At 49.3% G+C, this 12,266-nt stretch overlaps 1 protein-coding gene across 1 annotated transcript in view; it reads right to left on the reverse strand.

Annotated features, from left to right (window-relative positions):
* LOC138657333 (PC-esterase domain-containing protein 1A-like) overlaps positions 1 to 12,266 on the reverse strand; it is a 37,919-nt gene that overhangs the window by 8,452 nt on the left and 17,201 nt on the right. Inside the window, exons 2-3 of the mRNA XM_069745067.1 lie at positions 11,948 to 12,043; positions 9,028 to 9,110 (exon numbers count right to left, since the gene is read on the reverse strand). Coding sequence (XP_069601168.1) covers positions 9,028 to 9,110; positions 11,948 to 12,020 — 156 coding nt within the window. The 5' untranslated portion in view covers positions 12,021 to 12,043. The remainder of the gene's footprint in view (positions 1 to 9,027; positions 9,111 to 11,947; positions 12,044 to 12,266) is intronic.

The following is a 12,266-nucleotide window of genomic DNA, read 5'->3' on the forward strand; positions in this document are numbered from 1 at the left end:
CACAGGAGCACCTTACTAAGGACATCACAGATAAGGAACCAGGTACAGACAGGACACAGGAGCACCTTACTAAGGACATCACAGATAAGGAACAAGGTACAGACAGGACACAGGAGCACCGTACTAAGGACATCACAGATCAGGAACCAGGTACAGACAGGACACAGGAGCACCTTACTAAGGACATCACAGATAAGGAACCAGGTACAGACAGGACACAGGAGCACCTTACTAAGGACATCACAGATAAGGAACCAGGCACAGACAGGACACAGGAGCACCTTACTAAGGACATCACAGATAAGGAACCAGGCACAGACAGGACACAGGAGCACCTTACTAAGGACATCACAGATAAGGAACCAGGCACAGACAGGACACAGGAGCACCTTACTAAGGACATCACAGATAAGGAACCGGGTACAGACAGGACACAGGAGCACCTTACTAAGGACATCACAGATAAAGAACCAGATACAGATAGGACACAGGAGCACCTTACTAAGGACATCACAGATAAGGAACCGGGTACAGACAGGACACAGGAGCACCTTACTAAGGACATTATTATTATTATTATTATTATTATTATTTATTGTTATAGCGCCATTTGTTCCATGGCGCTTTACATGTGAGGAGGGGTATACATAATGACATCACAGATAAGGAACCAGGTACAGACAGGACACGAGAGCACCTTACTAAGGACATCACAGATAAGGAACCAGGTACAGACAGGACACAGGAGCACCTTACTAAGGACATCACAGATAAGGAACCAGGTACAGACAGAACACAGGAGCACCTTACTAAGGACATCACAGATAAGGAACCAGGTACAGACAGGACACAGGAGCACCTTACTAAGGACATCACAGATAAGGAACCAGGTACAGACAGGACACAGGAGCACCTTACTAAGGATATCACAGATCAGGAACCAGGTGCAGACAGGACACAGGAGCACCTTACTAAGGACATCACAGATAAGGAACCGGGTACAGACAGGACACAGGAGCACCTTACTAAGGACATCACAGATAAGGAACCAGGTACAGACAGGACACAGGAGCACCTTACTAAGGACATCACAGATAAGGAACCAGGCACAGACAGGACACAGGAGAACCTTACTAAGGACATCACAGATAAGGAACAAGGTACAGACAGGACACAGGAGCACCTTACTAAGGACATCACAGATAAGGAACCAGGTACAGACAGGACACAGGAGCACCTTACTAAGGACATCACAGATAAGGAACAAGGTACAGACAGGACACAGGAGCACCTTACTAAGGACATCACAGATAAAGAACCAGGTACAGACAGGACACAGGAGCACCTTACTAAGGACATCACAGATAAGGAACCAGGTACAGACAGGACACAGGAGGACCTTACTAAGGACATCACAGATAAGGAACAAGGTACAGACAGGACACAGGAGCACCTTACTAAGGACATCACAGATAAAGAACCAGGTACAGACAGGACACAGGAGCACCTTACTAAGGACATCACAGCTAAGGAACCAGGTACAGACAGGACACAGGAGCACCTTACTAAGGACATCACAGATAAGGAACCAGGTACAGACAGGACACAGGAACACCTTACTAAGGACATCACAGATAAGGAACCAGGTACAGACAGGACACAGGAGCACCTTACTAAGGACATCACAGATAAGGAACCAGGTACAGACAGGACACAGGAGCACCTTACTAAGGACATCACAGCTAAGGAACCAGGTACAGACAGGACACAGGAGCACCTTACTAAGGACATCACAGATAAGGAACCAGGTACAGACAGGACACAGGAGCACCTTACTAAGGACATCACAGATAAGGAACCAGGCACAGACAGGACACAGGAGCACCTTACTAAGGACATCACAGATAAGGAACCAGGCACAGACAGGACACAGGAGCACCTTACTAAGGACATCACAGATAAGGAACCGGGTACAGACAGGACACAGGAGCACCTTACTAAGGACATTATTATTATTATTATTATTATTATTTATTGTTATAGCGCCATTTGTTCCATGGCGCTTTACATGTGAGGAGGGGTATACATAATGACATCACAGATAAGGAACCAGGTACAGACAGGACACGAGAGCACCTTACTAAGGACATCACAGATAAGGAACCAGGTACAGACAGGACACAGGAGCACCTTACTAAGGACATCACAGATAAGGAACCAGGTACAGACAGGACACAGGAGCACCTTACTAAAGGACATTATTATTATTATTATTATTATTATTATTATTATTATTATTTATTGTTATAGCGCCATTTGTTCCATGGCGCTTTACATGTGAGGAGGGGTATACATAATGACATCACAGATAAGGAACCAGGTACAGACAGGACACGAGAGCACCTTACTAAGGACATCACAGATAAGGAACCAGGTACAGACAGGACACAGGAGCACCTTACTAAGGATATCACAGATCAGGAACCAGGTGCAGACAGGACACAGGAGCACCTTACTAAGGATATCACAGATAAGGAACAAGGTACAGACAGGACACAGGAGCACCTTACTAAGGACATCACAGATAAGGAACCAGGTACAGACAGGACACAGGAGCACCTTACTAAGGACATCACAGATAAGGAACAAGGTACAGACAGGACACAGGAGCACCTTACTAAGGACATCACAGATAAGGAACCAGGTACAGACAGGACACAGGAGCACCTTACTAAGGACATCACAGATAAGGAACAAGGTACAGACAGGACACAGGAGCACCTTACTAAGGACATCACAGATAAAGAACCAGGTACAGACAGGACACAGGAACACCTTACTAAGGACATCACAGATAAGGAACAAGGTACAGACAGGACACAGGAGCACCTTACTAAGGACATCACAGATAAAGAACCAGGTACAGACAGGACACAGGAGCACCTTACTAAGGACATCACAGCTAAGGAACCAGGTACAGACAGGACACAGGAGCACCTTACTAAGGACATCACAGATAAGGAACCAGGTACAGACAGGACACAGGAGCACCTTACTAAGGACATCACAGATAAGGAACCGGGTACAGACAGGACACAGGAGCACCTTACTAAGGACATCACAGATAAGGAACCAGGTACAGACAGGACACAGGAGCACCTTACTAAGGACATCACAGATAAGGAACCAGGTACAGACAGGACACAGGAGCACCTTACTAAGGACATCACAGATAAGGAACCAGGTACAGACAGGACACAGGAGCACCTTACTAAGGACATCACAGCTAAGGAACCAGGTACAGACAGGACACAGGAGCACCTTACTAAGGACATCACAGATAAGGAACCAGGTACAGACAGGACACAGGAGCACCTTACTAAGGACATCACAGATAAGGAACCAGGCACAGACAGGACACAGGAGCACCTTACTAAGGACATCACAGATAAGGAACCAGGCACAGACAGGACACAGGAGCACCTTACTAAGGACATCACAGATAAGGAACCGGGTACAGACAGGACACAGGAGCACCTTACTAAAGGACATTATTATTATTATTATTATTATTATTATTATTATTATTTATTGTTATAGCGCCATTTGTTCCATGGCGCTTTACATGTGAGGAGGGGTATACATAATGACATCACAGATAAGGAACCAGGTACAGACAGGACACGAGAGCACCTTACTAAGGACATCACAGATAAGGAACCAGGTACAGACAGGACACAGGAGCACCTTACTAAGGACATCACAGATAAGGAACCAGGTACAGACAGGACACAGGAGCACCTTACTAAGGACATCACAGATAAGGAACCAGGTACAGACAGGACACAGGAGCACCTTACTAAGGATATCACAGATCAGGAACCAGGTGCAGACAGGACACAGGAGCACCTTACTAAGGACATCACAGATAAGGAACCAGGTACAGACAGGACACAGGAGCACCTTACTAAGGACATCACAGATAAGGAACCAGGTACAGACAGGACACAGGAGAACCTTACTAAGGACATCACAGATAAGGAACCAGGTACAGACAGGACACAGGAGCACCTTACTAAGGACATCACAGATAAGGAACCAGGTACAGACAGGACACAGGAGCACCTTACTAAGGACATCACAGATAAGGAACCAGGTACAGACAGGACACAGGAGCACCTTACTAAGGACATCACAGATAAGGAACAAGGTACAGACAGGACACAGGAGCACCTTACTAAGGATATCACAGATCAGGAACCAGGTGCAGACAGGACACAGGAGCACCTTACTAAGGATATCACAGATCAGGAACCAGGTGCAGACAGGACACAGGAGCACCTTACTAAGGACATCACAGATAAGGAACCAGGTACAGACAGGACACAGGAGCACCTTACTAAGGACATCACAGATAAGGAACCAGGTACAGACAGGACACAGGAGAACCTTACTAAGGACATCACAGATAAGGAACCAGGTACAGACAGGACACAGGAGCACCTTACTAAGGATATCACAGATCAGGAACCAGGTGCAGACAGGACACAGGAGCACCTTACTAAGGACATCACAGATAAGGAACCAGGTACAGACAGGACACAGGAGCACCTTACTAAGGACATCACAGATAAGGAACCAGGTACAGACAGGACACAGGAGAACCTTACTAAGGACATCACAGATAAGGAACCAGGTACAGACAGGACACAGGAGCACCTTACTAAGGACATCACAGATAAGGAACCAGGTACAGACAGGACACAGGAGCACCTTACTAAGGACATCACAGATAAGGAACCAGGTACAGACAGGACACAGGAGCACCTTACTAAGGACATCACAGATAAGGAACCAGGTACAGACAGGACACAGGAGCACCTTACTAAGGACATCACAGATAAGGAACAAGGTACAGACAGGACACAGGAGCACCTTAATAAGGACATCACAGATAAGGAACCAGGTACAGACAGGACACAGGAGAACCTTACTAAGGACATCACAGATAAGGAACCAGGTACAGACAGGACACAGGAGCACCTTACTAAGGATATCACAGATCAGGAACCAGGTACAGACAGGACACAGGAGAACCTTACTAAGGACATCACAGATAAGGAACCAGGTACAGACAGGACACAGGAACACCTTACTAAGGATATCACAGATCAGGAACCAGGTGCAGACAGGACACAGGAGCACCTTACTAAGGACATCACAGATAAGGAACCAGGCACAGACAGGACACAGGAGCACCTTACTAAGGACATCACAGATAAGGAACAAGGTACAGACAGGACACAGGAGCACCTTACTAAGGACATCACAGATAAGGAACAAGGTACAGACAGGACACAGGAGCACCTTACTAAGGACATCACAGATAAAGAACCAGGTACAGACAGGACACAGGAGCACCTTACTAAGGACATCACAGATAAGGAACCAGGTACAGACAGGACACAGGAGCACCTTACTAAGGACATCACAGATAAGGAACCAGGTACAGACAGGACACAGGAACACCTTACTAAGGACATCACAGATAAGGAACCAGGTACAGACAGGACACAGGAGCACCTTACTAAGGACATCACAGATAAGGAACCAGGTACAGACAGGACACAGGAGCACCTTACTAAGGACATCACAGCTAAGGAACCAGGTACAGACAGGACACAGGAGCACCTTACTAAGGACATCACAGATAAGGAACCAGGTACAGACAGGACACAGGAGCACCTTACTAAGGACATCACAGATAAGGAACCAGGCACAGACAGGACACAGGAGCACCTTACTAAGGACATCACAGATAAGGAACCAGGCACAGACAGGACACAGGAGCACCTTACTAAGGACATCACAGATAAGGAACCGGGTACAGACAGGACACAGGAGCACCTTACTAAGGACATTATTATTATTATTATTATTATTATTATTTATTGTTATAGCGCCATTTGTTCCATGGCGCTTTACATGTGAGGAGGGGTATACATAATGACATCACAGATAAGGAACCAGGTACAGACAGGACACAGGAGCACCTTACTAAGGACATCACAGATAAGGAACCAGGTACAGACAGGACACAGGAGCACCTTACTAAGGACATCACAGATAAGGAACCAGGTACAGACAGGACACAGGAGCACCTTACTAAGGATATCACAGATCAGGAACCAGGTGCAGACAGGACACAGGAGCACCTTACTAAGGACATCACAGATAAGGAACCAGGTACAGACAGGACACAGGAGCACCTTACTAAGGACATCACAGATAAGGAACCGGGTACAGACAGGACACAGGAGCACCTTACTAAGGACATCACAGATAAGGAACCAGGTACAGACAGGACACAGGAGCACCTTACTAAGGACATCACAGATAAGGAACCAGGTACAGACAGGACACAGGAGCACCTTACTAAGGATATCACAGATCAGGAACCAGGTACAGACAGGACACAGGAGAACCTTACTAAGGATATCACAGATCAGGAACCAGGTGCAGACAGGACACAGGAGCACCTTACTAAGGACATCACAGATAAGGAACCAGGTACAGACAGGACACAGGAGCACCTTACTAAGGACATCACAGATAAGGAACCAGGTACAGACAGGACACAGGAACACCTTACTAAGGATATCACAGATCAGGAACCAGGTGCAGACAGGACACAGGAGAACCTTACTAAGGACATCACAGATAAGGAACCGGGTACAGACAGGACACAGGAGCACCTTACTAAGGACATCACAGATAAGGAACCGGGTACAGACAGGACACAGGAGCACCTTACTAAGGACATCACAGATAAGGAACCAGGTACAGACAGGACACAGGAGCACCTTACTAAGGACATCACAGATAAGGAACAAGGTACAGACAGGACACAGGAGCACCTTACTAAGGACATCACAGATAAGGAACCAGGTACAGACAGGACACAGGAGCACCTTACTAAGGACATCACAGATAAGGAACCAGGTACAGACAGGACACAGGAGCACCTTACTAAGGACATCACAGATAAGGAACAAGGTACAGACAGGACACAGGAGCACCTCACTAAGGACATCACAGATAAGGAACAAGGTACAGACAGGACACAGGAGCACCTTACTAAGGACATCACAGATAAGGAACCAGGTACAGACAGGACACAGGAGCACCTTACTAAGGACATCACAGATAAGGAACAAGGTACAGACAGGACACAGGAGCACCTTACTAAGGACATCACAGATAAGGAACCAGGTACAGACAGGACACAGGAGCACCTTACTAAGGACATCACAGATAAGGAACCAGGTACAGACAGGACACAGGAGCACCGTACTAAGGACATCACAGATCAGGAACCAGGTACAGACAGGACACAGGAGCACCTTACTAAGGACATCACAGATAAGGAACAAGGTACAGACAGGACACAGGAGCACCTTACTAAGGACATCACAGATAAGGAACCAGGTACAGACAGGACACAGGAGCACCTTACTAAGGACATCACAGATCAGGAACCAGGTACAGACAGGACACAGGAGCACCGTACTAAGGACATCACAGATCAGGAACCAGGTACAGACAGGACACAGGAGCACCTTACTAAGGACATCACAGATAAGGAACCAGGTACAGACAGGACACAGGAGCACCTTACTAAGGACATCACAGATAAGGAACCAGGCACAGACAGGACACAGGAACACCTTACTAAGGACATCACAGATCAGGAACCAGGTACAGACAGGACACAGGAACACCTTACTAAGGACATCACAGATAAGGAACCAGGTACAGACAGGACACAGGAGCACCTTACTAAGGACATCACAGATAAGGAACCAGGCACAGACAGGACACAGGAGCACCTCACTAAGGACATCACAGATAAGGAACCAGGTACAGACAGGACACAGGAGCACCTTACTAAGGACATCACTTGGAGGTCAGTCTGGAGCTTGTGCCCTCACAGATGCATTCAACTCTGGAGTATCAAACACTACTGATCACATTATGGGATGTCAGGATATATAGAGACACATGGGGTCACACACTTATTATATTATGGGATGTCAGGACACATACAGACACGTGGGCTCATACACAGAACATTATGGTCTGGAACACCTATGATTTCAGTTTTTCCTTTGACATTGGGCTGATTTGTTTTATCCTGAGAACAGAGATCTGATCTCATCCATTTTGGGCCGGGTCCATGGTGTCGGCTCTTGGTTTCTTTGTATCTGGATCTTCCAGACGTTCCTATCGATCTCACATTTATTTTTACAGTGTTTCTGGTAATGATTCACAATGTAGCAGAGAACGTATCCCCTTTCTTCTTTTTCTCATCTCACCGTTCCTATTTTATCTTTATCTGTCACTTACTTATTATCTTAGTACAAAGTAATCACAATGTAGAGATCTCAGGGTGCTTATTAATGGCTGAAAGGATAACAGATGGCAGCTCTTGAGACTCCTGCAACCTCATCAGGCATCACGTTCAAGAAACAAAATCTGAGGAGCCTCATAAGAAAGAGCTGTAATGTGACAAGTGGTGGGAAGGGAGCGACAGATGAGGCCAGAAATATCACTGCAGATCATAGATAAGGAGTGTGAAAGTCCTCCTGCCCACTAATCAAGGACTGGTCCGGGCCGAGATGCCCCTGTGAGGTCGGGGCCGTGGGGTTCAGGTCCAGGAGCTGCGAATCCCCCTCCAGGCTTCATCTGCCTCCCCCTCCCATCGCTCCTCTCATTACTGCAGAGACTCCTCAGATTTTGTGATGACCGGGCCCCGGCTCCTGTGGACTCTCCATCCAACATGATTATTTCCAATTTTCATATCAATGCAAATATTTTTCCTGTATCTTACGGCAGAGATTCGCAGAGCAGAAACTTTTCTGCTTTCTCTTCCCTGTGATTTGCTGATTATAGCACAAGAATAAATAAGTGCATCCCTGAAAGGTGAGAAAGTGGAAATCCTCCGGCCCCAAAAACAGAGACGCTCACCGGTCTCCTTTTCAGCTGCTCTTCAGATAGAAACTCGTCCTTTTGCAGAAACTTCACCAGATCTTTATACACCGATCTCTGGACTGAAAGACAAAAAGTCACAGTGAACGGGAGAAGTCTTCACCACAAGCAGCCGGCTCTGACCTGACTACTAGGGAGAACTGCTCAGACGCGATACCAGAGCCATCATCAGCACGAGCAGCCGGCTCTGACCTGACTACTGGGGAGAACTGCTCAGACGCGAGTCGGGAGCCATCATCATCACAAGCAGCCGGCTCTGACCTGACTACTAGGGAGAACTGCTCAGACGCGAGCCATCATCAATACGAGCAACCGGCTCTGACCTGACTACTGGGAAGAACTGCTCAGACACGAGTCGGGAGCCATCATCATCATAAGCAGCCGGCTCTGACCTGACTACTGGGGAGAACTGCTCAGACACGAGTCGGGAGCCATCATCATCATAAGCAGCCGGCTCTGACCTGACTACTAGGGACAACTGCTCAGACGCGAGCCATCATCAATACGAGCAACCGGCTCTGACCTGACTACTGGGAAGAACTGCTCAGACGCGAGCCGGGAGCCATCATCAGCACGAGCAACCGGCTCTGACCTGACTACTAGGGAGAACTGCTCAGACACGAGCCATCATCAATACGAGCAGCCGGCTCTGACCTGACTACTGGGGAGAACTGCTCAGACGCGAGTCGGGAGCCATCATCATCACAAGCAGCCGGCTCTGACCTGACTACTAGGGAGAACTGCTCAGACGCGAGCCATCATCAATACGAGCAACCGGCTCTGACCTGACTACTGGGAAGAACTGCTCAGACACGAGTCGGGAGCCATCATCATCATAAGCAGCCGGCTCTGACCTGACTACTGGGGAGAACTGCTCAGACACGAGTCGGGAGCCATCATCATCATAAGCAGCCGGCTCTGACCTGACTACTGGGGAGAACTGCTCAGACGCGAGTCGGGAGCCATCATCATCACAAGCAGCCGGCTCTGACCTGACTACTGGGGAGAACTGCTCAGACGCGAGTCGGGAGCCATCATCATCACAAGCAGCCGGCTCTGACCTGACTACTGGGGAGAACTGCTCAGACACGAGTCGGGAGCCATCATCATCACAAGCAGCCGGCTCTGACCTGACTACTGGGGAGAATTGCTCAGACGCGAGTCGGGAGCCATCATCATCATAAGCAGCCGGCTCTGACCTGACTACTGGGGAGAACTGCTCAGACGCGAGTCGGGAGCCATCATCATCATAAGCAGCCGGCTCTGACCTGACTACTGGGGAGAACTGCTCAGACACGAGTCGGGAGCCATCATCATCATAAGCAGCCGGCTCTGACCTGACTACTAGGGACAACTGCTCAGACGCGAGCCATCATCAATACGAGCAACCGGCTCTGACCTGACTACTGGGAAGAACTGCTCAGACGCGAGCCGGGAGCCATCATCATCATAAGCAGCCGGCTCTGACCTGACTACTAGGGACAACTGCTCAGACACGAGCCATCATCAATACGAGCAACCGGCTCTGACCTGACTACTGGGAAGAACTGCTCAGACGCGAGCCATCATCAATACGAGCAACCGGCTCTGACCTGACTACTGGGAAGAACTGCTCAGACGCGATCCATCATCAGCACGAGCAGCCGGCTCTGACCTGACTACTGGGGAGAACTGCTCAGACGCGAGTCGGGAGCAATCATCATCACAAGCAGCCGACTCTGACCTGACTACTGGGGAGAACTGCTCAGACACGAGTCGGGAGCCATCATCATCACAAGCAGCCAGCTCTGACCTGACTACTGGGCACAACTGCTCAGACACGAGTCGGGAGCCATCATCATCACAAGCAGCCGGCTCTGACCGGACTACTGGGGAGAACTGCTCAGACGCGAGCCATCATCAGCACGAGCAGCCGGCTCTGACCTGACTACTGGGGAGAACTGCTCAGACACGGGCCCAGAGCCATCATCAGCACGAGCAGCCGACTCTGACCTGACTACTGGGGAGAACTGCTCAGACGCAAGTCAGGAGCCATCATCATCACAAGCAGCCGGCTCTGACCTGACTACTGGGGAGAACTGCTCAGACACGGGCCCAGAGCCATCATGAGCACGAGCAGCCGGCTCTGACCTGACTACTGGGGACAACTGCTCAGACGCAAGTCAGGAGCCATCATCATCACAAGCAGCCGGCTCTGACCTGACTGCTGGGGAGAACTGCTCAGACACGAGCCAGGAGCCATCATCAATACGAGCAGCCGGCTCTGACCTGACTACTGGGGAGAACTGCTCAGACGCGAGCCGTGAGCCATCATCATCACAAGCAGCTGGCTCTGACCTGACTACTGGAGGAGAACTGCTCAGACACGAGCCAGGAGCCATCATCAATACAAGCAGCCGGCTCTGATCTGACTACTGGGGAGAACTGCTGAGACGTGAGCCATCATCATCACAAGCAGCCGGCTCTGACCTGACTACTGGGGAGAACTGCTCAGACACGAGCCATCAGCCATCATCATCACAAGCAGCCGGCTCTGACCTGACTACTGGGGAGAACTGCTCAGACACGTGCCCAGAGCCATCATCAGCACGAGCAGCCGGCTCTGACCTGACTACTGGGGAGAACTGCCCAGACGCGAGCCGTGAGCCATCATCATCACAAGCAGCCGGCTCTGACCTGACTACTGGGGAGAACTGCTCAGACGCGAGCCAGGAGCCATCATCAATACGAGCAGCCGGCTCTGACCTGACTACTGGGGAGAACTGCTCAGACACGAGTCGGGAGCCATCATCACCACGAGAAGAAGGCTCTGACCTGACTACTGGGGAGAACTGCTCTGCAGATGAGGGGGGATACAGAGATACTGTACACACAGTACATGTAGGATTTAGTCACTTACTGGAGTCTCCAAGAACAACAACGAACTTGTTGTGCAGTAACTGGCGGACATGAACTGAGCGGAAGACCCCCATAACTGCCCTCCGACATCCAGACCCTGAAAGAGAAGAGACTGGGCCATCACTGACAGCAGCACATGGTACAACTCTCCACAGAGCCCGGTATACGCGGTACATCTCCCCACACAACCCGGTATGGTGAGTATTACACGGTACATCTCCCCACAGAGCCCGGTATGGTGAGTATTACACGGTACATCTCTCCACAGAGCCCGGTATGAGGAGTATTACACGGTACATCTCCCCACAGAGCCCGGTATG

Source organism: Ranitomeya imitator, chromosome 1 (assembly GCF_032444005.1).
Source record: "Ranitomeya imitator isolate aRanImi1 chromosome 1, aRanImi1.pri, whole genome shotgun sequence".
Taxonomy (NCBI): domain Eukaryota; kingdom Metazoa; phylum Chordata; class Amphibia; order Anura; family Dendrobatidae; genus Ranitomeya; species Ranitomeya imitator.